This window comes from Dendropsophus ebraccatus, chromosome 2, assembly GCF_027789765.1.
Source record: "Dendropsophus ebraccatus isolate aDenEbr1 chromosome 2, aDenEbr1.pat, whole genome shotgun sequence".
In the NCBI taxonomy this organism is placed as follows: Eukaryota; Metazoa; Chordata; class Amphibia; order Anura; family Hylidae; genus Dendropsophus; species Dendropsophus ebraccatus.
The window spans coordinates 209,109,528-209,131,916 of record NC_091455.1 but is presented as its reverse complement, the minus strand read 5'-3'; the positions used below and the strand labels follow the sequence as shown (position 1 = coordinate 209,131,916).

The 22,389-nt window shown below is 42.3% G+C and overlaps 1 protein-coding gene across 4 annotated transcripts in view; it reads right to left on the bottom strand.

Annotated features, from left to right (window-relative positions):
- THSD7A (thrombospondin type 1 domain containing 7A) overlaps positions 1-22,389 on the bottom strand; it is a 270,999-nt gene that overhangs the window by 33,464 nt on the left and 215,146 nt on the right. For all 4 annotated transcript variants that reach the window (XM_069959351.1, XM_069959350.1, XM_069959349.1 and 1 more), the window contains 4 exons: positions 18,382-18,485; positions 14,675-14,869; positions 14,040-14,303; positions 8,953-9,131 (listed from right to left, as the gene is read on the bottom strand). In XM_069959351.1, coding sequence (XP_069815452.1) covers positions 8,953-9,131; positions 14,040-14,303; positions 14,675-14,869; positions 18,382-18,485 — 742 coding nt within the window. The remainder of the gene's footprint in view (positions 1-8,952; positions 9,132-14,039; positions 14,304-14,674; positions 14,870-18,381; positions 18,486-22,389) is intronic.

The following is a 22,389-nucleotide window of genomic DNA, read 5'->3' as shown; positions in this document are numbered from 1 at the left end:
GTTACACAGATTTGTAATTTACTTCTATTTAAAAGTCTTCCATTATATATCAGCTGCTGGATGTCCTGCAGGAAGTAGTGTATTGTCTCCAGTCTGACACAGTGCTCTCTGCTGCCACCTCTGTCCATGTCAGGAACTGTCCAGAGCAGCTGCAAATTCCCATAGAAAACCTCTCCTGCTGTGGACAGTTCCTGACATGGACAGAGGTGGCAGCAGAGAGCACTGTGTCAGACTGGAGAGAATACACCACTTCCTGCAGGACATACATCAGCTGATAAGTACTGACTGGCGATTTTTAAATAGAAGTCATTTACAAATCTGTATAACTTTCTAACATCAGTTTAAAAACTTTTTTTTTCTCTCAGGAGTTATCCCTTTAAGATAAAAAGATTGAACTGCAATACCAGGCACTACCACAAAATAAAAACGTATGGCACTGTATCTGGTACATTATGATGATTTGTAGCACTTCATGAAGTACTGACTCCTCGAATCAGCTCATTGATAGCGATGCCCTGAGTAAGATCCCCACCAATATGAATAGGTCATCAATATCGAAGCATTGGAAACCCCTATTAATGTAATCTAAGGTCATATGAGTCATGTACAATGTTATAAAAAAGAGGCCTGCATAGCAAAGTGCAACAGTACAAAGTACTACAGAAGCCAAACAGAAATCTGTAATTTACTAACACATAATCTGTAAAAAAAAAAATCACACACTTTTCCTTACCTGAGCCTGTGTAGCAGATGGGAATCCCAAAAGGTAGAAGAGGTGAAAAAGAGGATAGAATATAGTTAGAAAATGTAGATGTGCAAAACATCATGACATCATAGCCTGATCTATAATACACACAGCCCATATAGCATAGAAATATTTTCCAGGATTTCCCACTTAGAGGGGAATTTATCCCCCAATGCAAACATTTTTACGTGAAAAAAAAGGGAAAAAAAATTTCAAGCCCTCAATTTGTGCAACTTTTTATTTTACTATTATGCAAATGAGCAGAGATGATTCTGATGTCCATAGGAAATCACTGAAGCTATGATTTCCTATAGACATTGCACTCATCTCTGCTCATTTGCACATTGAGCATGCAGATAAGTGGGCATCAATTTTTGTCTGCGACGGGACCAACATCGGGGGTGGCACTGGCAGGAGATGGTAAGTATATGACCCAGAAGTAAGGTGGATTCTGCCCCAGGTGCCAGGGTGATAGGTTCCCTTTAAATAAATAAACTTTACAATCTTGATTAAAAAAAAAAAAATCTATGTCTCCATGGTTACAGACTACATAAAACCCTCTGTGTAGTCTGACCCTACAGTTCTTCTTTATCTGCACACTACATAAAACTACACACAGAGAGGGCAAAACTTTCCTGCAGGATCTGGTAACCTGGTAGTCTCTCATACATTGCTCTGCACAGGAGCTGCATACACATCAGGCTGTGTTCGCACATGTAGTAATGCAATGAAAATGCATCATATCATTGCACTAAGTAATCATTTAATTGCTGTCCTGCCGCCCTTCATTGCATAAATGCAATGAAACTCAAGCGTGTGTGAACACACCCCAACCATAAGAGAGTTTGCAATCAAGACTATTTTTAAACCTGTTTAATATACTGTATCATTTATTTATTTATTTATTTATTTTTTTGCACTGGAGCAATAGAAAGCTGCCTGCGCTCCCCTTGAAGAAGTCTTGTTGGAGCAGAAGGATGATATAGATCTGAGAATATCCATGTGTGAAGCCTGAGGAGGCGGCGATACAGGACAAGGATCAGCAAATCAGCACAGAACGTAATTAGCTGAAAGGTTTCATGTTGATAAAGTAAAGAACAAGCCCGAAGCCAGAAGATGGAATTAAATTTATGTATAATAACCCAAACAGTGAAAAAAATTAAATTATGGTTTTGGCCGAATGAAAAGTTTTGACAGTCAACAAATGAAAGATAAGAATTATCTATCTATCTATCTATCTATCTATCTATCTATCTATCTATCTATCTATCTATCTCCTATCTATCTGTCTGTCTGTCTATCTACCTATCTATCTATCTAGATTTGTAAACACACATTCAACAAGGTAATAATTATAATTGCCTCTAGAGGGCAGCAGTGATACAGATTTGACTTTCTGTAAATCAAGACCAAGGGCAACAGAAGAAAAGCTTCTTAGTCCAAAATTAAATTACAAGTTCATAATTCTGACCAAGTGCATCCCACATATTGTAATCTAGCAGAGTGAAGTCATATAGCACAGAAGGTGACAGTTCCAAGAACACGGACAAGTGGCCTCCGGGCATCTTCCCAGAATATCTACATGACAATCAATAAATAATAATAATAATAATAATAATAATAATAACAACAACAACAACACAAAGATTCTCAATTGTGATTAACTAGAGTGAGGAACAGTCATAGTCTATAACACTACATCAATAATATGCATAACTGTCTATAAGTATGTAAGCACTATAATACCGTCCCCTATATGTAAGAATATAACTACTATAATACTGCTCCTATATACAGGAATATAACTACTATAATACCGTCCCCTATATGTAAGAATATAACTACTATAATACTGCTCCTATATACAAGAATATAACTACTATAATCTAAGGAGGGAGAGCTGGACAATACCACCCAGGTAATCTCCGGCACCTAGGATACGGACTGCTAACAGGTAGTTGTACCTGTTTTCACGCGGTACTGCGCTTTTTCCGGTCATCCGTAGACCGGAAGAAGCGCAGTATTGCATGAAACAATTGTAGTCTACCTGTAGGATGTGTCCGCTCCACACTCCCCCCTCCCCGCATGGTGAAGTGAACCCTCAATAAACCGATTTGAAGACGCACATTGCCGGTGAGTGCCCGCTTCTGTTTTCTCTTCTCTCTCACATAACCACTATAATACTGCACCTATATACAGAAATATAGCTACTATAATACCGCCCCCTATATGTAAGAATATAACTACTATAATACTGCTCCTATATACATAAATATAACTGCTATAATAAGAAGGGGCACTCACCGATAACTTCAAGCTTAATAATCCTTGTTTACATGTGGCTAAGCTCCTAGGGAAGGGAGGACAGATAGACTAGGCGGGCACGTACACCCTCGAAACGACGTTTCACGAGCTTCCTGCCAGGAAAGAGGGGGTGTACGGGCCCGCCTAGTCCATCTGTCCTCCCTTCCCTAGGAGCTTAGCCACATGCAATTAAGGACTATCAAACTTGAAGTTATCGGTGAGTGCCCCGTGCTTTACTCTCTTTTTGTCTTGTTTGCACTCTGCATTTCCCGGGAGCACCCCGAGTAAGAGCTACCTGTGTCTTGTCCGCTACCTGACATCCGTTGGTTTGCGGTACCGGCAGTGCCGACTGTACTCTACTGACCTGCATAACTGCTATAATACCACTCCTATATACAAGAATATACAGTAACTACTATAATACTGCCTCTATATACAAGAATATAACTACTATAATACTGCCCCCTATATACAAGAATATACAGTAACTACTATAATACTGCCTCTATATACAAGAATATAACTACTATAATACTGCCCCCTATATACAAGAATATACAGTAACTACTATAATACTGCCTCTATATACAAGAATATAACTACTATAATACTGCCCCCTATATACAGGAATATAACTACTATAATACTGCTCCTATATACAGGAATATAACTACTATAATACTGCTCCTATATACAGGAATATAACTACTATAATACTGCCCCCTATATACAAGAATATAACTACTATAATACTGCTCCTATATACAGGAATATAACTACTATAATACTGCTCCTATACACAAGAATATAACTACTATAATACTGCTCCTATATACAGGAATATAACTACTATAATACTGCTCCTATATACAAGAATATAACTACTATAATACTGCTCCTATATACAGGAATATAACTACTATAATACTGCTCCTATATACAAGAATATACTACTATAATACTGCCCCTATATACAAGAATATAACTACTATAATACTGCTCCTATATACAAGAATATAACTACTATAATACTGCTCCTATATACAAGAATATAACTACTATAATACTGCTCCTATATACAAGAATATAACTACTATAATACTGCTCCTATATACAGGAATATAACTACTATAATACTGCTCCTATATACAGGAATATAACTACTATAATACTGCTCCTATATACAGGGATATAACTACTATAATACTGCTCCTATATACAGGAATATAACTACTATAATACTGCTCCTATATACAGGAATATAACTACTATAATACTGCTCCTATACACAAGAATATAACTACTATAATACTGCTCCTATATACAGGAATATAACTACTATAATACTGCTCCTATATACAAGAATATAACTACTATAATACTGCTCCTATATACAGGAATATAACTACTATAATACTGCTCCTATATACAAGAATATACTACTATAATACTGCCCCTATATACAAGAATATAACTACTATAATACTGCTCCTATATACAAGAATATAACTACTATAATACTGCTCCTATATACAAGAATATAACTACTATAATACTGCTCCTATATACAAGAATATAACTACTATAATACTGCTCCTATATACAGGAATATAACTACTATAATACTGCTCCTATATACAGGAATATAACTACTATAATACTGCTCCTATATACAAGAATATAACTACTATAATACTGCTCCTATATACAGGAATATAACTACTATAATACTGCTCCTATATACAGGGATATAACTACTATAATACTGCTCCTATATACAGGAATATAACTACTATAACCAGCACAAGCCATTGAGGAAGTAAAGACCAGCGGCACTCACCGGGTTAATGCAGTTGTGATGATTTATTGATACGATGTCATCTTGCAGATAAGCTCAGGGCAGGGGGAGACAGGTCCAGAGGTGCTATGCATAGCACCTCTGGACCTGTCTCCCCCTGCCCTGAGCTTATCTGCAAGATGACATCGTATCAATAAATCATCACAACTGCATTAACCCGGTGAGTGCCGCTGGTCTTTACTTCCTCAATGGCTTGTGCTGATTAAATGAACTGCTTTCTCATTTACGCTGAGCACCACTGTAATGCATGAATGTCACTGAGATTACTCAGCCAACAAAGACTACAACGCTCCTCATCTCACAAAGACACTTAATCTGAAAACATAAACAGCTCCACACAAATCACGGGTCACTGATAGTGCCAACACATCTATTTGCTTGTGCTTATATAACTACTATAATACTGCTCCTATATACAGGGATATAACTACTATAATACTGCTCCTATACACAATTATATCTGTAGTAATAATGTTCCTGTTTATAGGACTATAGTCTGAGCTCATAAACCTCTTGCTGTGGTTGTATAATAAGATCTCCAGGTTGAGGTCTCTCCTGTTCTCCGTTATATAGGAATACCCCCCCTCGCCCCCCCCCCCTGTAATCTGACGCCGGTGATTGATTGTCATAATTAATAGACACTCTAATGCCACATGTAATGTATCTCATATTTATGCTAATGTGTTATTCAAATGTGCGCCATGAATAATTCACAGGCAGGAAGATTCTCCAAACATTCTCAGGGCATTGAGCACATCTGCCAATAGCGAGTAAATCAGGTAGAGATGACATATGAAGACGTCGCCTCACAATCCTCCTGTAATACACAGTCTGGCACATGTCGCCTCTCCGCACCTATCATGGGATTTGTGACATAGAGGAATAAGAAAGCACGGCCTGACTCCTCATCCGGGAAGTTCTTGCCTGTGGGGAGAAGTTTCTATGTCCTTCAGGACATAAATCAAGTTCTGCCAACAGGTAATTTGTTTCCCTTCTGGGATCTGTTATATAGCAATAATAGCATAGACACTTATGGAATATTCTCTGTATGGCAAGTCAATCACATGGTCTCCTCTATGGCCAGTACTACCCCTACAGTACTGTATGTGGCCTGTACTACCCTAACTGTACTCCAATATGGCCAACACTACCCCTACAGTACTTTTATATGGTCAGTACTACCCCTACAGTACTTCTATATAACCAATACTACCCCTACAGTACTCCAATATGGCCAGTACTACCCCTAAAATACTGCTATATGGCCAGTACTACCCCTACAGTACTCCTATATGACCAGTACTACCCCTACAGTACTCCATTATGGCCAGTGCTCCCCCTGCAGTACTCCTTTATGACCAGTACTACCCCTACAGTACTCCTATGTGGCCAGTACTACCGCTACAGTACTCCATTATGGCCAGTGCTACCCCTGCAGTACTCCTTTATGACCAGTACTACCCCTACAGTACTCCTATATGACCAGTACTACCCCTACAGTACTCCATTATGGCCAGTGCTCCCCCTGCAGTACTCCTTTATGACCAGTACTACCCCTACAGTACTCCTATGTGGCCAGTACTACCGCTACAGTACTCCATTATGGCCAGTGCTACCCCTGCAGTACTCCTTTATGACCAGTACTACCCCTACAGTACTCCTATGTGGCCAGTACTACACCTACAGTACTCCTATATGACCAGTGCTACCTGTACAGTACTCCAATATGGTCAGTACTACTCTTACAATACTCCATTATGACCAGTGCTACCCCTGCAGTACTCCTTTATGACCAGTACTACCCCTACAGTTCTCCTATATGACCAGTGCTACCTCTACAGTACTCCATTATGGCCAGTACTACCCTAACAGTACTCCTATATGACCAGTGCTGCCCCTGCAGTACTCCTATATGGCCAGTACTACCCCTACAGTACTCCTGTATGATCAGTGCTACCCCTGCAGTACTCCATTTTGGCCAGTACTACTCCCTACAGTACTCTTATATGGCCAGTAGTACCCCTACAGTACTCCTATATGGCCAGCACTACCCCTGCAGTACTCCATTATGGCCAGTACTACCCCTGCAGTACTTCTATATTGCCAATACTACCCTTGCAGTACTCCTATATGACCAGTGCTACTCCTACAGTACTCTAATATGGCCAGTACTACCCCTACAATACTGCTATATGGCCAGTTCTACCCCTACAGTACTCCTATATGACCAGTACTACTCCTACAGTACTCCATTTTGGCCAGTGCTACCCCTGCAGTACTCCTTTATGACCAGTACTACCCCTACAGTACTCCTATGTGGCCAGTACTACCCCTACAGTACTCCTATATGACCGGTGCTACCTGTACAGTACAACATTATGGTCAGTACTACTCTTACATTACTCCATTATGGCCAGTGCTACCCCTGCAATACTCCTTTATGACCAGTACTACCCCTACAGTACTCCTATATGACCAGTGCTACCTCTGCAGTACTTCATTATGGCCAGTACTACCCTAACAGTACTCCTATATGACCAGTGCTGCCCCTGCAGTACTCCTATATGGCCAGTACTACCCCTACAGTACTCCTGTATGATCAGTGCTACCCCTGCAGTACTCCTATATGGCCAGTACTACCCCTACAGTACTCCTGTATGATCAGTGCTACCCCTGCAGTACTCCATTTTGGCCAGTACTACCCCCTACAGTACTCTTATATGGCCAGTACTACCCCTACAGTACTCCTATATGGCCAGCACTACCCCTGCAGTACTCCATTATGGCCAGTACTACCCCTGCAGTACTTCTATATTGCCAATACTACCCTTGCAGTACTCCTATATGACCAGTGCTACTCCTGCAGTACTCCTATATGGCCAGTACTACCCCTACAGTACTCCTGTATGATCAGTACTACCCCTGCAGTACTCCATTTTGGCCAGTACTACCCCCTGTAGTACTCTTATATGGCCAGTACTACTCCTACAGTACTCCTATATGGCCAGTACTACCCCTGCAGTACTCCATTATGGCCAGTACTACCCCTGCAGTACATCTATATTGCCAATACTACCCTTGCAGTACTCCTATATGACCAGTACTACTCCTACAGTACTCCAATATGGCCAATACTACCCTTACAGTACTCCTATGTTTCCAGTGCTACCCCTATGCAAACCAATCGTAAGGAGCTTCCCAGCAGTATTATGCTGGTGGTAGCTTGCTATAGGCTTAAGGAGAACCTGTCACACACCCCCCCCCCCCCATGCTGGGGCAGAGCCCGGCCAACCCCCCCCCCCCCCCCCCCCCCCCCCCCCCCCGGTGCAGACACATATACTATACATATATACTTACTGCTTCCATGAAGTCCCGGTCCCGGAGCCTGTCCCGCCGCAGAGATATCCCAGACCGAAGCCGAGCTCGCGCTCCCCAGAGATGAGTCCGACTTCCATAAAGAAGGACTGGAGTCGTCATTCTCTATGGGCGTCGGACTCATCTCTGATGCATCGGCAGTGAGTGGGTGAGTCTGGGGGGGGGGTTGCCCGGGTGATCGCTTGATCGTCCGGGCAGCCCATAGCATATAGCCGCGTCTGCTGCTGACGCTCCTATTCCACAGAGCAACGGCAGCAGATCGCTGCTATATGAGTCGTATGTTTTTCAACATGTTGAAAAACAAACGACTGCAACGATCAGCCGACATAAACGATGTCAGACGATCATTGCCTTCTGTTCCACGGGACGATTACGGCCGAATACGGACAATAATCGTTCCGTGGAATAGGGCCTTAAGAGTTTATGGAAGCTTCCTGACTCGGTGATGTTGACATAAGGAGGATCAGGCATGTTAAATTTCAGTGCCTGATCCTTTCCTTCTGCCTGGAGATAAGATGCCACGAGATATCTCTACCCACAACTTACTTCTCTCTCCCTAGTGGGGAAAAAAAAATCTCCCTTAATGCAATGCACTGAAGCTGGTAGGATGTAAACAGTTCTGTGAGGGGCGTGTCTGTCAGCATAACGTCGACAGATATCAATGAGTTACCTGGTTGGTGTGGTCCAGCTTGGGGCAGGGCCGTCCTCCGTTATACGGCTTCTCACGTAGCCATTTGGATCGAACCTTGACTCCGCTTCCGCAGGATTTGCTGCATCGCGACCAGTTGGACCATTCGCTGAGCTTACAGTCGGAGGGGCAGGGAATAATACACGCTTCCTCTATGTACCCTGGGAAGAAGGTAAAAATATAATAACATATAAAAATATATGACGTAGGATCAGCGGCAAGAGACCATGAACCACATGGGGTGTACACATCATACTCATAGACCCTTCACTATACCAGGTTGATCTAAATGACTCCACATATTAGTACCAGTGATTTTCAACCTATTTTGACAGTACCATACGGAATTGGGAGTCACCAAATGGTCCTAGGTGCAAGACACTCATCTTTTAGCCAGAAGGGAGAATGAGCTTCTGGAGGACCCGATACATGGTCTGTAGATTACTCATACCCTGACCAGCAGGGATGCTATTAATGATAGTATCCCTGGTGGTCTAGGAAAGTGAAAGTATTAATGATAGTATCCCTGGTAGTCTAGGGAAGTGAAAGTATTAATGATAGTATCCCTGGTGGTCTAGGAAAGTGAAAGTATTAATGATAGCATCCCTGGTGGTCTAGGAAAGTTAAAGTATTAATGGTAGCATCCCTGGTAGTCTAGGGAAGTAAAAGTATTAATGGTAGCATCCCTGGTGATCTAGGAAAGTGAAAGTATTAATGGTAACATCCCTGGTGGTCTAGGGAAGTGTAAGTATTAATGGTAAGATCCCTGGTGGTCTAGGAAAGGGAAACTATTAATGGTAGCATTCCTGGTGGTCTAGGGAAGTGAAAGTATTAATGGTAGCATCCCTGGTAGTCTAGGGAAGTAAAAGTATTAATGGTAGCATCCCTGGTGATCTAGGAAAGTGAAAGTATTAATGGTAACATCCCTGGTGGTCTAGGGAAGTGTAAGTATTAATGGTAAGATCCCTGGTGGTCTAGGAAAGGGAAACTATTAATGGTAGCATTCCTGGTGGTCTAGGGAAGTGAAAGTATTATTGGTAGCATCCCTGGTGGTCTAGGGAAGTGAAAGTATTAATGGTAAGATCCCTGGTGGTCTAGGAAAGGGAACTATTAATAGTAGCATTCCTGGTGGTCTAGGGAAGTGAAAGTATTAATGGTAGCATCCCTGGTGGTCTAGGGAAGTGAAAGTATTAATGTTAGCATCCCTGGTGGTCTAGGGAAGTGAAAGTATTAATTGTAGCATCCCTGGTGTTCTAGGGAAGTGAAAGTATTAATGGTAAGATACCTGGTGGTCTAGGAAAGGGAAAGTATTAATGGTAAGATCCCTGGTGGTCTAGGAAAGGGAACTATTAATAGTAGCATTCCTGGTGGTCCAGGGAAGTGAAAGTATTAATGGTAGCATCCCTGGTGGTCTAGGGAAGTGAAAGTATTAATGTTAGCATCCCTGGTGGTCTAGGGAAGTGAAAGTATTAATTGTAGCATCCCTGGTGTTCTAGGGAAGTGAAAGTATTAATGGTAAGATACCTGGTGGTCTAGGAAAGGGAAACTATTATTGGTAAGTTCCCTGGTGGTCTAGGAAAGGGAAACTATTAATAATAGCATTCCTGGTGGTCTAGGAAAGGGAAACTATTAATGGTAACAACCCTGGTGGTCTAGGGCCATGAAGAAGTTAATAATAACATCCCTGGTAGTTTAGAGCAGTAGAGGTATTACTGGCAGTATCCCTGGTGGGTAGGAGAAGCGAAGAGGTAAATAAAAAGATCATCATCCCTGGTGGCCTAGGGCAGATAATTCCTCGTAATTATACTGAAGACTCCAGGACTCATTCCTCTTATTTCTCCATGAGTAGCTGTAGACTACTCTGCTGTCAGCCAATCGCAGAGCAGCTTACATAATCATAGAGTCCCTGTGATTGGCTGTGTGGGATGATGAAGCGGTTGTGATGAAGTCTATGAGAAACCCGTGGGATTATTATCCAGTTTATTTTCTGGGGATCTTTCTAAGTGGACAATCCCTTTAAGCCTTAGAGGAATTTTTCTTTTCTTTTCTTGAAATTTCCCAGAATGCGTGTATTACCTCTGTACATACAAAGGAAATGATAATAATGGAGATTTTTACATATTTCTTAGGAAGAAGAGGCGGCATTGTGTTATCTGTGGACTCCGCTAAACTCCTATCTCCATAGATGAAAAATATTATAATCTCTCCGGCAGAAAGTAATATATCAGACGGAAATCAGCGCCTCCTATCTCCCCATGTAATCCAATAAAACATTTTATTACTTGTTTCACACATTGAATTATACTGGGGGCATGCATAATTAATTGGGAGCCTATCTGGCCGCATCTTCCTATGTGGGGCGCCGGCGGTGCCGCTCACTTCAGCTTAATCAGCGGTATAAATCATCAGATTAAATTAATTTTCGGTAACTGGATTTGCGGTTTGCACCCAGACTCGGCCTCTCCGGCTTCTTTACATGCAGAGCTTTATTTAATAACCAACCATCAAAACAATATCAGAAAAGCCGGAGCCGTAGAAGCGGCTTTATCTGGTTTATTCTGTAGTCGGTGAGTAAGACGGGGAAGAACACTGTGGTGAAGTACGAAGAGATAATACATAAGAGGAGATGAAAAATATGAAAAACATTATAATAAGGTATAAAATAACAAATTATTAATCTAATATAATTTAGCTATTTATTACCATCATTAGTATTAGACATATAGTAACAATTACTGTGTTTTTTAAAATTATTATATGCTATATTAATTGCTTTATTATTTTTATTTTATCATTACATGTGTTAATAATAATTATTATTACTATTATTATTTCATGTGATTATTATTATTATTATTATTATTATTATTATTATTATTATTATTATTATTATTATTATTATAATTTATTTTATATATTTATTGTATTTTTTTTACTATTTTTATTTTATGTATGATTATTCGGTTTATATTATTATTATTATTTAATGTTGTTATTATTATTATTATTATTATTATTATTATTATTATTATTTAGTTTTATATGTATAATTATTAGAATTGCCAGCAATATTAATTAATTCATATTTTTGTAGTTGAGTATGTGCTATATTTTGTAGAAGTATAATTCTTATTTTACATCATTGGGCCATGTTCACACAACGTAAGTTCCGTACTAATCACGGCCGTTGTTGCAACAGCCGTGATTGGTACGGAACCTACGTTGTGCTGCAGGCTGAGGGAATCCCTGCCATAGAGTATACACATCGTATACACTCCAGATAGGATCCCTAGCGGCGTCGTAGAAAACTCTCTTAGTGCACACTATGGAGCGAGCGTCTCCGGCCGCACGCTCCATTGTGTGCAGTGGGGAGTTCTGATGCAGGCGCGCACAGATGGGCCAGCATCAGAACTCAGCCGCGCTAGACCCGGCCGGGTCACGGAACGGCTGGTTTCATACAAGTGTGCACATAGCCTTATATTAATTATTATGCCTTTAAAGGGGTACTCCGGTGAAAATGTTTTCTTTCAAATCAACTAGTGTCAGAAAGTTATATAGATTTGTAATTTACTTCTATTTAAAATCTCCAGTCTTTCAGTATTTATCAGCTGCTTTATGTGCTGCAGGAAGTGGTGTGTTCTTTACAGCCTGAGGCTATGTTCACACTACGTAAAACTACGGCCGTAGTTCTCGCCGCAGAGCTACAGCCGTAGTTTTGAGTGGCGGAACATAACCTTACTTTCAATGGGATCCCAGCCGGAGCGTACACACATCGTTTGCGCTCCGGCCGGGATCCCATGCGGCGCCGGAAAAAACTGACAGTGAATTCCGGCCGCAGAAAGACCTGTCAGTTCACACAGTGAAGCGAGCGGCTCCGGCCGCTCGCTTCACCGTGGGCTATGGGAAGCTCTGATGCAGGGGCACGCTGATGCGCCCACATCAGAGCTCCGCGGCTGGCCGGATCATCCAGCCGGTACTTAAGTACCGGCCGCGATGATCCGGGCACAGACCAGCCGTTCCGTGACCCGGCCGGGGTCACCGAAGGGCCGGTCTGTTCCGTAGTGTGAACATAACCTGAAAGAGTGTATAACTTTGGGATTTGAAAGAAAAAAAAGTCTCTTCTTTCTTTTTTTTTCTTTATCTAAAAGACACCATTTTTCATAGTATTTATTAACCATTTTTTGTGATTTTGTTTTTAATGTAATGGATTTGGATTTTTTGGCCAGTTTATAAAACCCTATAGAAAAGCCTCTGGGGAAAACAACAGAAAGAACACCACCTTTATAGCCACTGAACCAGAAAAGAATAAAAATCCTATAAAAATTGGCCCACAATGGCTCAAATTTAGTAATTCTCAGACAGTGAAAATTTAGACTGGACAGTTTAAGGCCATGTTCACACACAGTATTTTGCTCAGTATTTTGCAACCATAACCAGGAGTGCATTGAAATCACAGAAAGGCTATGCTCACACTGTTAAAATTCAAAACAACAGCCGTTATTTGCCATTAAATGACGTCCATCCACTAGATTTCAACAGTGTGTAAACATAGCCTTAGTTTTGGTTGAAAAATACTGAGCAAAAATACTGTGTGTGAACATAGCCTAAAAATTTGATGAATTTTTTACAGTGTATCTGGCTTCTTGACTAATTTGGACTCTTTTAGCTGGCTATGCCATCATTGTTAGGCCAACTGTTGTCCACCCGGAGCTGCACACAGGCCTCGTCCGCTGTAAAGCCAAATCCATTTGCTGAGGTGTAAAATTCTAAAAGCGTCTAATTACTGTTTCACCTACGTGAGAATCCATTGACATTTTGGATAAATTAAAAAAACCTCCCTGACATGTTGTTGATTAATTTCCTCGAACCCAATCGACTAAATAGAAAATCAATTCACCCATTGACTTTTATTGACAAATCAATTCATTGTCCAAACAATCAATGTTCTTGGATCTGCCCAGTGTGGAGCCCTCAGATGGTTGAGGTCCAGGCTATGGGATCCCTCCTGATGACTTTTCCTGGACACATCTAAGTTATGACAATGGGAGAAGACTGGCCAAAATACTCACCATGACTGTTACACCTTGAGGTTTCCACCAGTCGATTGTTCTGGTCGTAGCACGCCATGGCTTGGTAGCGATATCCTTGACCACACTCCTTGATGTCTCCTTGGACTTTCATTCCCAGAAGAACCTCCACTTTTCCTTCCGGTAGGATACAGTCTGACCAGTTGCCCACTGGTTGAGCGTTGTACTTATCACACGGGCAGAACTGCGTCTCCATCAGTGGGTACAGCTGGGAATTCTTACATTTGTCTTTCTTCTTACTTTTTCCTATAAAGAAGAAATTTATGTTGCAGAAATACAGGTTACCATACCGTGGTCTTCTTCTGAGGCATAGTTAGCAACATAAAAGTATCTGACACCTGGCAATGAAGCTGTTGCCCTGGGCTGAGCTAGGTCAAAATGGAATGGGCCCATTCTATGACATCCTAGTTAGCCCCTTGGATCCCTCTTCTTGACGACTTAGCGCATTAGGCAGAAGCCATACCGCTATGGGCACGGACATCTGCCCTGGTTTGCCTGATGTTGTTGCTAGCCCCGATTACACACACAATGGCCCACAATTACCAAAACTAAGTGCAAACTGAGGGTCCCTTTACATAACCTGCGGCCGCTGATCAGCAAAATTCATAAAGGCATACCAAGAAGAGCTCGCTTTCTGGTCCTGATCGCTCCACAGTCTCCATTACAGGGTGAAAATTTGGACCAGTTGGTGAATTGGCAGTCATCCTGGCATGGTATCTGGCATGGCTGGGTTAATGGTGGTAGAGGACCAGCATGTTTGAGGCATTCAGTAATATCTGATTGTACTCCGTCCTGTCTACGACAAGTGATCGCTACAAGAATGGAGAAATATCGTTTAATAACAGCAAAATGTAAAGTGTTACAAACAAGGAATCCTTGTGTCCTACAGCACTGTCACCCCTTGGCCTCCGAATACTTGAAAAACATTACAAACCGTTAAGGGAGGCCTTACCTATAATTGTATTCTGATCCATGGCAACCATAGACTGGTCCACATTTCCATAGCACCACACCATAGTACCACTTCTAGGGTAGGAGCAATTCTATATATTACAACCCCATAGATAATAGTGAATAGGGACTGACCTTTTATCTTAGGATAGCCATTTAAAATGGTCACTTTGCTTTGAAACAACGTGTGTGTGTGTTATCTATGTGATACGTTATGTAATTCCTTACATAGTACATTGCTTTATTAATCAAAAACCACTTCTTACCCCAGAAAAACAGCTCTAATGTATTAGCCACTAGGTGTCTCACTTGACTGCAACCTGCTGTCCACTGCTTGTTGTCAGGGAAAATCTGTCTCTAGTAACAGCTGGATTAGGAAAATTACAGGTAGTGGGTGGGGTTTACTGTGAACTCTGTGCAGCTTCTCAGCAGACGCAACAGGTGTTTTATCGGTTTAAAGGGGAACTATCAGCCAGTTTGAGGACCCTAACCAGTTGATAGCCCCCTTATGCCCGGGGCATCTTTAAGAGCGCTGCCCTGCCCCTATCGTGCTGAGCCCCCCGCTCCTTCTAATGATAATTTATGCGCATTAGGGGGCTATCGGCAGGTTAGATTTGTCTAACCTTCTTATAGTTTCCCTTTAAGATCTATGAAATTTTACTATGAATAAATTAAGAGCTGCTATTTAGTAGCAGCTCAGTGCTAAGTGCAACCTTTTAGTTCCTGCTGCTTCCTTCCTATCTGCTCAAATAACACCTCGCAAACTCAATGCGTCAGTAACCCCTTCTCCCTCCATATGTCATCTATTACTTTACTCGGTCAATCAGCTGCGGTATTCAATATAATGCCCTGTCACTAGCACTATGTCATTGTATAGCCGAGGGAAGTATTCTCTATGCTGTAATTGCCCAGAGAAGTAAGGGAAAGGAAGCCATATGTGAGTACTACTGGTCAGCTCTAATCCTGCCCCAAGAGGTGGAGAGAATGAGAAATAGCGGTGCTCCATGGAGGGGCTCAAGAACAGCAGTGACAACACTAACATCACCTTTCACTACTATGAAGAGTTAATCTTACAAAACCATGTAGGTTTTTGATTTTTTTTTGAACTAACAGGTACACTTAATTTTTTTAAATTCTTGCCTAGGATAATGTACAATCCCTACATATGTTTTACTGTGGGTTCTTCTCTCAACAGTCTTTGCCCCATTGATCCCCACCATGCACCATGGCGGTAACAATACTGAATCGCTATCGAGAAAATATACCGAGGAGAGTCCATGGGTAAATAATGGAGTTTGGTACATAGAAATATCACAGCGTTGTTTTTGTAGATGTGTTATTGACCATGGATCCCATCATGCACCATTGCGGTAATACTGAATCCCAGCGCTGTTTTTGTGGATGTGTTATTGACTACGGATCTCATCATGCCCGTTGGGTTTGGGTAAACATTTACAGGAATGTGGCCTTTGTTTCGGGAGGGGGCGGATGATGATGTACGGGAACGCTGCAGGTTTTATAAACCGTTTCTGATTACGGAGACGAGAGAATTTAATTGCGAGCTGTAATCTGTATTACACAACGGCTTGTAGATTTTAATGGAATTTAGCAAAGCAATTAAGTCTCATAATTATACTTAGCTACAAGATATTCCCTACAAGATATAATTGTAGCAGGTTTCCCATCTCCTCTACATCGCAACGCGGCAAAATCCCCGAAGTACCAGGTGAAGTGGCGTAGGGAGGATGCCAGCGCATAGAAGACTGGCCAATAGAATAGCCTCATTGTAAACAAAGGCTTAGGGTCCTATTACACGGGACGATTATCGTGCAAATTATCGGTATATTGTTTGAAGTTAAATGATAATCATTTCCTGTGACTGCAGTCAACGATCAAATAACCAACGAGAAATCGTTCATCCTTCGTTTGGTGCTGACACCAAAATCATCGTCTACTTCCACATTTGCTGGGACCAGATGAAGTAAACGGTTGTAGTAACGAATATCGTTGTGTAATATGGTGAACGATTTCAGATTAACGATAAACCATCTCATTTGCAATTGTTAATCGATAAAAATCTCTTTGTCTAATCTGTGCCCATCTCCTTCATCTCCGTGCAAAGGGAGGATACCGCCCAGGGACCGCCTGGAAAACATGGATACAGCCATAGCCATAGCCGTATTCATGTTTTCCAGGAATTTTCCAGGCGATCCTCTGGCAGTATCCTCCTTCTGCACAGAGTCGGCAGACTGAGAAAAGAGCACAGATCTGTTTTGCTTCGTACAAAGCAAAATGAATCTGATTCGCTCATCTCTAGCCACTAGGTGTCTCACTTACCTGCACTCTGCTGTCCACTACTTGTTGTCAGGGGAAATCTGTCTTTAGTAACAGCCGATTGGCAAAATTACAGGTGGTGGGTGGGGTTTACTGTGTTCTCTGTACAGCTTCTCAGCAAAAGCAACAGTAGCAGCTCATTAACTAAGTAGAAAAAAGGTGTTTTTTTGGATTTAAAGGGGAACAATCAGCCGGTTAGATGAATCTAACCTGCTGATAGCCCCCTAATGCCTGGGGCACCATTAGGAGCGCTGCCCTGCCCCCATTGCGCTTAGCTGCCCTGCTCCTTCTAATGATAATCAATTGAACGGGTTGGCTTGATCGGCATGATGGTGGAGGGGCAATGCTAGCGGTGCTCCTGGCTGTGGATTCAACTACTTACTGCACAGGAACGGCACAGAGGAGGAAGGAAAAGGACATACCTTCCATAGAGAATGACTGGAGCAGTCATTCTCTATGGGCGTCGTACTCATCTCTGGTGAAGGTGCGCACGGCTTCCGACAGGGATTTCTCAGTGGTGGGACATGGTTTGGGACTTCGAGGAAGGGGTTAGTATATGGGGCTCCACCGAGGGGGTCGGGCGGGCTTCCCCCGACATTTGACTTCCTGTGGCTAGAGAAATTGGATGCTGCCCTAGGGCCATTTGCTGTTTCCATGTCTTCCTGATAGCCCTAGGGTGGCATTCAACCTCAAGCCATCGTAAGTCAAATGCGGAGTGTTCGTGTTCGTTTAGAGAACATTGCCAAACCTGAACAGTTTGGCAAGCCTGCTCAACACTAGTGGTAATACAATGGACTGATAGCTCTCCTATATCCCAAGTCAGAACACAATGCAGTACCATAGGTATCTAAGGTGTCTTCTTTCCATGTTCACCTTACAGTGGAAATAACCAGGGATCCGCCCCTGAGGACCCAGTTCATATGGTGTCGGCTGTCCAGGCATGATGGGAATTGAAGTTTTGCAACAGCTGAAGGGCTGAAGACTTCCCATCCCTGGTCTAAAATGTCGAAGGAAAATGATAACAATGATTAAAATTCACCTCTCGCTTGCAGTCCAGGTCCGCACGTCTCGTAGGCTCCGGGGCTGTCTTGTCTGACGTACCAAGGAACCAGCTGGCACCTTCTCCACTTATGAGTTTTCCACCTATGGGCGAGACATTTGTAAAAAGACGGTAAATCACGAGTGTCAGGAAGCCTTCAATCTCTCCAGCCATGATAATTTACTCCATAGCATTACACGGAGGCTTCTTCATTTACTTGGCAGGAGCAGCGGGGGGCTCTCTTAATGAAATACCCTTGCTCTATAACTGGCACAAGCCATCTGGATTAAACACATGGACCAGGGGAACCCAGGCATAGAAAATTAGGGTTTTTTTTTTTTTTCTGCCGTCGAGGCCGTCAAGGAGAGGAGCTAAGGATTTCATAATGGCCCCGATCTGGCTCTGATTTGCTGGCATCATTTTTAAAGCAGATGTTTTGATTTCCCAGAGGTGTCGGGGAATTTGGACGGCTTTATACCGCCAGTTCAGGCCATCGGGGACATCAGACGGAATGATCTGATTGTGGATTTTTCTAACGCCTGGTATTGAACAAGCCTGCGAGATGATGGAACGTCATATTAGAAGCGGTAGCGGGCGCCCCAAGGCTCTGATTGTAAAAGCCAGACAAAGGGCTTTGAACAATGTCAGCTTTATGCCTGTCATAGAATTTTCTAGAATGTTCTGTTATTCTATAAGATCCACAATACTGTCCTATTCTGTAATAACATAGAAAAATTTTAAAAAAAGTTCACTGATGGAAGATACTGTTCTCAGATGAAAAAGGGTTATTTCAAATTAACTGGTAGCTATACAGATTTGTTATTTACTTCTGTTTAAAAATCTCCAGTCTTTCAGTACTTATCAGCTGCTGTATATCCTGCAGGAAGATTCTCTCCAGTCTGACACAGTGCTCTCTGCTGCCACCTCTGTCCATGTCAGGAACTGTCCAGAACAGGAGAGATTTTCTATGGGGATTTGCTGCTGCTCTGGACAGTTCCTGACATGGACAGAGGTGGTAGCAGAGAGCACTGTGTCAGACTGGAAAGAATACACCACTTCCTGTAGGACATACAGCAGCTGATAAGTACTGGAAGACTGGAGATTTTTTAATAGAAGTAAAAAACAAGTCTATAACTTTCTGACACCAGTTTATAAAAAAATAAATAAATAATAATAATAATAATAATAATCTAAATTAATAAAATAAAAATAAATAAATAAAAAGCCATCTACGGAGTTCCCTTTAAATGTAGCATAAGGGCGGAGGCACACACAGAAGATTTTGTTGCTGAAACTTCTCCTATTGGGTTTGTGCCAATTTCTATCCAGATAAATTGGAAGGCTGTAAAAAAAAAAAAAAAAATAGCAATAAAACCTCTAAGGGTTAATGGTAATAACCTACAGGCTGCTCTTCGGCAATACAAACCCAAGACGTTGCTATGAAGATGTTCTGCCACTTAAGATCCAGCCTTTGAGCTCCTTTCCCAGCCCCGGCGCGGTGGCAGAAGGAGGGAGCCCAATTATGGCGACGTGTTTTGTTGTGTCTGTCACCCATTGTCTGGATAGATCTCACATTCGCATTGTAAGGAAACCCTTCCCGTCTTCCGAGGTAATGAAGAACTTCCAGCCAGAAAGCGGAATATCATTGTAACCTTCAGCAATTTTTTTTTTTTTTTTTGCATGAATCTCGGCTAATGTGCCCAAAACTACAAGTGGGTAATGACTTCTCGGCTGTTGCTGACTCCTTTGATGTTCCTGACTGTGACGGATGTGACACAGCCGGGGCGGTTTATGAGCCGCAAAAGTGCAAATCTGCAGATTAAATGCTTCTTTGTGTTGCTTTCCTGTGAGTTTATTTAGTGTAAAGCCGGCTGTAGACATACAGTAATTGCTGCCGACTGCGGAGTATGGGTGGGGGAGGGGAAGGATGAGACAATAGAAATACATAGGAGAAATATAACCGATTCATGTCCCCCCCAGATCAGACAGCTAAGGGGTCTGACAGCACTCACAAGCAGCGGCTGCACCCAGTGACATTTAGGAGATGTGCTCTTATTTACTGAACTGGTGATGACTAATGCTGGCCATACACATTCCCATCAATGTCAGCAGGACCACCTAGCTGCCTATGGTGACCTCCCACCTCTTGTCTGATGTTGGGGAAGAGGAGCATAAGGCATGTTGGATTTCAGTTGTCTGATCCTTTTGTTCTCTTGGAAAGAAGTCTGGCAGTGGCTTGCACCTCATCTTTATTTAGAACACATGAAGGTAAAGCAGAAAACTGAAGGTTTATATAAACAGGCAGCCAGCAGGTGTGGTGTCCCACCACAGGGTGCTGTCTATGGCACCTTAATAAGTCACTCCCTCAGGTTCACACAAGTGTAAGATGTAGTATTGTGTTTTTTCCCACTAGATGTCGCTACTATTTCTGCTTAAAGGAGAAGTCCGTCCAAAATTTATTTTTTATATGTTATTACTTATGGAAAGTTATACAATTTTCTAATGTACTTTAATTATGGGAAATGCTCATATACTGCTATTTCCCTTAATTTAGTGTATCAGGAATTCTCTCAGAAGCAGTGACGTCACGACGAACGGTGTAATTCCAATGGAGTGTCCAGCAGGGGGAGCTCTATATATAGAAGTCAATGAGTACCATTGACTTCTATATATAGTGCGCCCCTGCTGGACACTCCATTGGAATTACAATGGATGTGTGTATGTAATGTAATGTACTGTACTTTGCGATTGAATACATTTATGGAATACTTTGGGGAGCAAGTGTCCTTGCTCCCTAAAGTATCCCATAAATGTAATCAATAAATACATTTGCTGGGCACCGAGCAGGGAGGGAGAGAGGTGCCATCTACCTCCCCCCTCCCTGCTCAGTGCTGGGAACATATACAAAGTACTACTCCCCCATTATCTGCAGATAATGGGGGAGTAGTACCTGTGCTATCTTATCGCCGCCCGCGCCGCCGCTCACACAAGTGCTGCCCACTCCGCCACCGCCGCTCACATAAGTGCCGCCCGCTCCGCTGCTGCCGCCGCTCACAGCTGGCGGCACTTGTGTGAGCGGCGGCTCGGGCGGCGATAAGATAGCACAAGGACTACTCCCCCATTATCTGCCGATAATGGGGGAGTAGTACTTTGTATATGTTCCCAGCACCGAGCAAGGAGGGGGAGGTAGATGGCATTTCTCTCCCTCCCTGCTCGGTGCCCAGCAAACGTATTTATTGAATACATTTATGGGATACTTTGGGGAGCAAGGACACTTGCTCCCCAAAGTATTCCATAAATGTATTCAATCGCAAAGTACAGTACATTACATTACATACACACATCCATTGTAATTCCAATGGAGTGTCCAGCAGGGGCGCACTATATATAGAAGTCAATGGTACTCATTGACTTCTATATATAGAGCTCCCCCTGCTGGACACTCCATTGGAATTACACCGTTCGTCGTGACGTCACTGCTTCTGAGAGAATTCTAACACTTCCTGATACACTAAATTAAGGGAAATAGCAGTATATGAGCATTTCCCATAATTAATGTACATTAGAAAATTGTATAACTTTCCATAAGTAATAACATATAAAAATACATTTTGGCCGGACTTCTCCTTTAACTTCAGCACTGCTGAAAGAGCACAAGGGTCAAATTGTTGGTGCCACGTGTTATGTGCTGACCAGTTATAGGTGCTAGTTGTCTTTTATCTTATCTCTTCTTCTCTCTCTCTCTCTCTCTCACACACACACACACACACACACTCAGCCCCACCACTCACAGGACAGTTTAGTTTAGCCCCTGTAGGAGGAGTTAGTTCTTGGTGGAAGGAAGTGTGCTGTCCAGATTCAGTATTCAGTGTGAGAGGAAGCAAAAACAAACCAGTCTCTGCAGAGGTTTAGGCAGATGACTTTAGATGACTATGAAGTGCTAAGCTCTTCTAAGGGGAGAGAAACCAAATAGGAGATACCTTGCCCAAGCCAGGAACCTCTCTAAAA